This window comes from Pezoporus flaviventris, unplaced genomic scaffold (genome assembly GCF_033815535.1).
Source record: "Pezoporus flaviventris isolate CSIRO_AGI_PZ_B2104156 unplaced genomic scaffold, CSIRO_AGI_Pfla_v1 ptg000047l, whole genome shotgun sequence".
NCBI classification, from domain to species: Eukaryota; Metazoa; Chordata; class Aves; order Psittaciformes; family Psittacidae; genus Pezoporus; species Pezoporus flaviventris.
In genome coordinates, this window is record NW_026892595.1 from 6,580,787 (window position 1) to 6,586,786 (window position 6,000).

The 6,000-nt window shown below is 37.0% G+C and overlaps 1 protein-coding gene across 3 annotated transcripts in view; it reads left to right on the forward strand.

The window, feature by feature from the left end:
* Positions 1 to 5,726, forward strand: part of NRP1 (neuropilin 1) — a 117,543-nt gene extending 111,817 nt beyond the window's left edge. For all 3 annotated transcript variants that reach the window (XM_061468130.1, XM_061468131.1, XM_061468132.1), the window contains exons 17-18: positions 612 to 671; positions 1,916 to 5,726. In XM_061468130.1, coding sequence (XP_061324114.1) covers positions 612 to 671; positions 1,916 to 2,205 — 350 coding nt within the window. In that variant the 3' untranslated portion in view covers positions 2,206 to 5,726. The remainder of the gene's footprint in view (positions 1 to 611; positions 672 to 1,915) is intronic.
* Positions 5,727 to 6,000: the final 274 nt, after the last annotated feature.

Below are 6,000 nucleotides of genomic sequence, written 5' to 3' on the forward strand. Positions count from 1 at the left end.
TTCATCATACGCCACCAGAGTGAGAGCTGCCAGGAAAGAGAGGCAGGGCATCCTGCGATGTCCTCATTGCCAAGAAGGGTGCTGGGACCTCAGTGATTGTGTTTACCTGACTCCAAAATGAGAGAGGGAAGTAACTTCTTTCTTATTTCCACATGCTTTGGTTGTTCGCACCAAGTGCTGCACAAAGATTTTGGCCTGTGTGAGCTGAAGCCAGAAGCTCGGTCTGAAGCCCAAACAAAAGTGGTCTCACTGTAGTCAGTGAAACTATTCTTGTAATTAACTATGCCTATGCTGATGAAGTGTTATGGAATTGGGCTCCAGAATTGTAAATACAATGAATGAGATGCTAATTCGTCACACTGATTCCTCTTTCCCAGTCATGGAAAATCCCTGCTGATAGCTAAAACTGTGCCAAGACTGGGCAGAGAGGAGTTTTAAATCTTTCTTTTTTTCTCCATTACTTTTCAGAGTCCATCATAATGAACAGTTCTGTCAAGCTGACATAATGATGCTCTGACACAGGAAAATCTGCTATACCATTATTGCCAGCATGATAGTCAATCAATGTTTGTAACCCTAATAATCAGTGTCAATTCTCTTTGCTTCATTAGAATCAACCGATGTGGAGAATGAAATAGATGAAGAAGACGACCCAGAAAGTAATCAAATAGGTAAAAATTGTGTTATTGTTAAAACCGAATGAATTTTTAAAGCGTATTTTCATATGAATTTGTGTATTCTATTCATCTATTTATAGATTAGTTTCCTGTGTATTATATTAAGGGGTTTTTATTTATCTAGATCAGATGCTAAGGAAGCTTACATTTATTTGAAGGACGTAATAGTTTCATTCTTCTATGTCATGTAATTTTACAGACTTTGTATTATTTATACCTATCGCCAAATTTGGCATACATAATTTGTTACTTTGTATAGGTATATAAGCATGCACACTTAGAACTCCTTAATATTTTGTTATATAGAAGGCTTGTCCACAGCTGAAGAAACAGCTATTGTTATACCTTACAATTTATGATTCGTGCAGTGCCTATGTAATTAGGCTCAAAACTCTTCAAGCTAATTGCTTCACAGACCTGGCTGAAAAAGTCATTTTATGACCACCCTACCACAGCATTATCATCTTCACTGATGATAGCTGTAAATGGATCATTAAATGGATCATAATTGTTATATTGTCCCAACAATAAAATATGCTTGCATTTTTAAAGTGATGAGCTTAACTTCTTTTTCTGTTACAGTCAACGGCATTACTATCATTGATTTCAGCAAAAGTAGGGTTTCCCCAGAAAGATTCTTTGGCTTTTCCTGCAAAAACTGGCAAGGTTTGCAAGCTTATTGGAAGTTTTTCATAAGCTGAAAGGGCTGAGGGAAAACAATACGATACCCAGTGGATATTTTACACAAGGAGCAGAGTACTTTTCTGTGTTAGTTCTGTCACTATTTCCATTTCAACGTCCAGTCCTGAAGTCAGGGAAGTGAAGATACATACAAAATCTCTGCAGATTCCCAACTGATGTCTAAGGCTATGAAGATTCAAACTGAGCTGAATGCTGTTTAATTAACATTTTTGAGCTAAATACTGCAAGCTGCAAAATATAATTAAAAGGTCTGGTTATTCATTCCCAAGACTCCCACTTAATTTAGGGTAGAATCACACCTATACTAACATGCAGCAGATTCAAGTTTTGGAGAACAGTCTGAAAAAAATCAGCAACTAATTGGGCCGTATTACATTATTCAGCTATTTGTGACTATCTCCAAGAAGTGAGGCTTTCAGATTATGTAGCGATTTATGTCAAAAACTGAACATTCTTTCTCCAAATTTCCAACTCATCAAACAAAGTTCTAATTGGAATCGGTTCTGAAAATTTTGCAATGCTTTACTCCATTTCAGGGATTACACCTCCATACCACACAGGCGAGGACTACGATGATAACATCTCCAGGAAACCAGGCAATGTTCTGAAGACCCTAGATCCAATCCTTATCACCATCATAGCCATGAGTGCACTCGGGGTGCTTTTAGGAGCCATCTGTGGAGTTGTCCTGTACTGTGCCTGTTGGCACAATGGGATGTCAGAGAGGAACTTGTCTGCACTGGAGAATTACAATTTTGAACTGGTTGATGGTGTAAAACTGAAAAAAGATAAACTAAACACACAGAATTCATACTCAGAAGCATGAAGGTATAAAGCAACTGGAGAAGTTTCAGAGAATTGGGATGGAAGGACATAACTCGGTCATGCTGGAGAACTGATGATCTTTTACTGTACAGGCTGAAAAGTGCATTGATGACACTGAGCCAAGCTTTTCTCAGGAGCTTCAATGAGTGTGTAACCAATAAACATGGACAAGAATCTGTGTTAACAATCTGAATCATGTACAGTCTGCTTTTTCTGTTGGTTTTATTTGAAATAATCAAATGCTGGTGTTGAGACCAAGTATGATTGACTTATAGTTCATTTTGTCTTTCTTTCTCTCCCTCTCTTTTGTTTTCCGTTAATGGATAATTTTGGTTTTACTGTGCAAAATCCAAGATGCTGTCACGAAATGTATTCAGTGGGGTCCTTTGGATGGACATGCTGTCTGTAGCTCAGTGCCCAGAAAATATTGGAGTAACAGCAATTTAGTGAACTCCTGCACCTGTATTTGTGTATAATTGCTCGTGTTGTGCATAGGCAAAGAAGGGTTAGGATGTTTTTGAAAGTACTGCTGCATCAGTACCGATATAGTGTGTCAGCTCTGTTTATGAAGCAATACAGTCAAATTTTATTGATGTTTTTCAGTGTTGTACTAAATTTTGTGCTTGTGAACTCCATAAAAAAGTATGTGCCATCATCAGACACAACTGGTAACCAAGTGTACTGCCTAAAAACTAAACAAAAAAGTCCTTGGCACTGGCTAGTGTATGTCCTCTCAAGTGCCTTTTTGTTTGTACTGCTTCTCATTGTGTTAACATTAACTACAGCTGTGCTTCTCTGAAGTTGTGCCCTTGTCTTTACTTGGTGAGCCATCATATTCTGATGGCTCACCAACTAAAAAAAAAGTATATTCTAGTGTAAGAAAGTAGCCTCAGCAAAGCAAGGGCAAACCAGATTTGACAACCTCGCTTGATTGTTCTGCTTTCTGTATTTCAACTTCATGTCTCTTGACCCTTTTGTATAAAGCTGCAATATCCCCTTTTATTGTTCTTTCATATAGAATGTATTTTCAAATGTAAAATCTCTCTCCCTGTCTCTTCTCTTTCTCTCTCTTCTTCTCTCTCTGAGTAGATTGCATAAGCATTTGCCATTGCCAAGGAAAGAAAACTGCAGCTTTAACTTGCTGGTAATGGCAAAGGATTTTATTAGAGTTTGTGTTAAAAAAATAAGGGAAAATTCTTAACTTTACCCTCCAAAGTCGAACTTTGGGTTTCTTCTTAACAACATAAAGTGACAGTATCTTTTTTCCTGAAGTCATGAAACATGTCTTTTATCCTGAACAGCTTGCCTGTTAATTACACTGGGGAAAACTTACTGAAAAGATTGCCTTTACAATGGGAAACTTTCCTCCTCCTGCACCTACCTAAACCCAAAGTTCTGTTCTCTCAGTAAGCATGTATTTTCATGCTAATCAATGCTAATTTGGCTTACTCATGGGTACTGAGGGCAGAATAAAATCCCACAGTGTATGTAGGGTGTGTTCTTACCATCCTGTTATAGCCAATTGGCATTTCATACCAGGAAGTTTTTGTCTGACCAGAAGTGCAGATAGTGACAGATTCAGTGAGCTGAGTAATGTAACTTGTTGGGAAAATTTGTTTGACAATTATGTGGCCATTTTTTTATATTTTTGGACAAATATTACTGGACAAATAATATTCAGCAGCCTATGCAGCTGGTCCAGCAGGGTAAAAAGAAACAAGAATATGTTTCCCATGGGGGGTGTGTAGCAGGAGGTGATGGGCCAGAGGGATTGCTCCCCTCCTGCAGGTGCAACGGAGCCCTGTGGTTTTCTGCACTGAAAACAGCACAGCACACAGTACAGCCATAACTGAGGAAGCAGTGGAACAAGGCAGCTTTAACCTTCCCCTGGGTATCTATCAGCCAGCAGAAAAAAAAAAAAAAAACAGTGCAAAAATGGGGAAAGGAATGTCCTGCAAAGCGCTGAACTCATGTTTTTCCTAACTGAATTCTGCAAGTAGCATCAGGGAAGTAATTTTTGACTTTCTGAGTTAGTCTTTTCCAAAATTGCTTTCATGGTAGAGCAATGAAGTATTCTGTCCAGGATTAGGACTAAAGAAGGGCTAATTCAGCCTTCAATTACATAAAGCAAAAGGATCCATCTCTATTTATTAATTAAAAGTTTTGAAGCATACCTTTTCACCAATATGAACTACGAAACAGGAAAATCTGTTGAAAATCCACCAGTAACCTAGAAATTGAAGAAAAGGGAGAGAGACTGGATGCAAAAATATGAGTTTTGAAGTTGAAAATATTTTAAAGGAAGACCCAATAGAAAAAACAGTGGGCAGCTGCAACTTCAAAAGAGTCCTAAAGGCAAAGGCAAAGACTGTAGTGAAAATTAAACCACTCACTTCAGGTCATCAAACCTTAGATGCTTAAACTGGAAGAATTACCTCCCCAGGCTCTAGACCTTGGGCCCTCCAGAAGGTCAGAAGAGCACCTAAGGCCTGAAAGTTTTGCCTAAAAGTCCATGAAATGTTCCAAGGGACAAACTCACTTTGGCAGAAACAGAATGTTCATTTGTATCTAATACTGCAATTTGACCATAATGGTATCGCAGCAGCTAGTTGATTAACCCAAAGAAATAAAGGAATTTTCAAATCTATTTTCAGCACACCACCACTATCTGATTCAGGTGTTAGGGTCTGTTCTCCTTAGCTCAAAAAACTTCTAGTCCACTAACTTAACTGGGAGTTACAAGCATCTATTGCCTTGAAAAGAAAATCCCACTGGGGAGCCGAAGCCCAAAATGTTTTGAAATATTCCCACAGATTTCAATCAATTCTGGACCAGCTCTTGGTCTTGATTTATTTGAACAGAAAACTGGTAGTTGGTGGGTTTTTTTCTTCTTTAAACATACTGAGAATAGTGAACATAAAAAGAAATATATCTCCTTTGTGGTCTTCAGACCTTACCATGATAATGAGGATCTAGCACTGAAGATCTGATTTTTCTGAACGGAATAGAATGAAAGTTGCCCTTCAATAAAGGAAAAATGATACTGCAACTTTACATTGAAAAGTATCTTGCACTGATAAATATATTTAAAAAAATTATATGTTTATAAAGTTATTAATTTGTAAAGGCAGTGTTACAAAATGTTCAGTTTATATTGTTTTAGATTGTTTCATAATTTTTAAAGTGTAAAATAACATATTTTTTTCTTTATTGAAAAACTATAAAAATCTTCTGTAGTAAAATGATTTCATTTTACTGGTATATTATTGCATCATGGTTTGTACCATCATAAAACTTTGTGCAAATTTTTTTTACAGAAATTTTTATTTTCTATGACAATATGACACTTGTAAATTGTTGTTTCAAAATGAACAGTGAAGCCTTAATTTTAAATGACATTTGTATTCTCAGACACTGAATAGCATAAAAAAAAACCACCTAGAACTGAACTGTAACTTAAATTTCCAAACTATGACTACTACATTCCAAAGAAACAGTTGAATTAAACATTTTCGTAAAATATCCCATACCTGATGTATTTTATTATACTAGAATGGACTGGTTTTATTAAACGACTGCTTCTATTTAGCATCTTCCAACAAGCACAGTGTTTTAGTCATGGTTACATTTGTTGGTAGAAAATTCCAACAAGCAGACACTTTGGTGGGACCATTAAGGTTAGGATGGAGGTTAAGGCTAATGGTTTAGGATGGAGGAATTCACCCTGCACAATTCTGTCTCAGTGCTGGAAGATACTCCCACTACATGCCTAACTTTTAGCCAAACAGCAGGGATT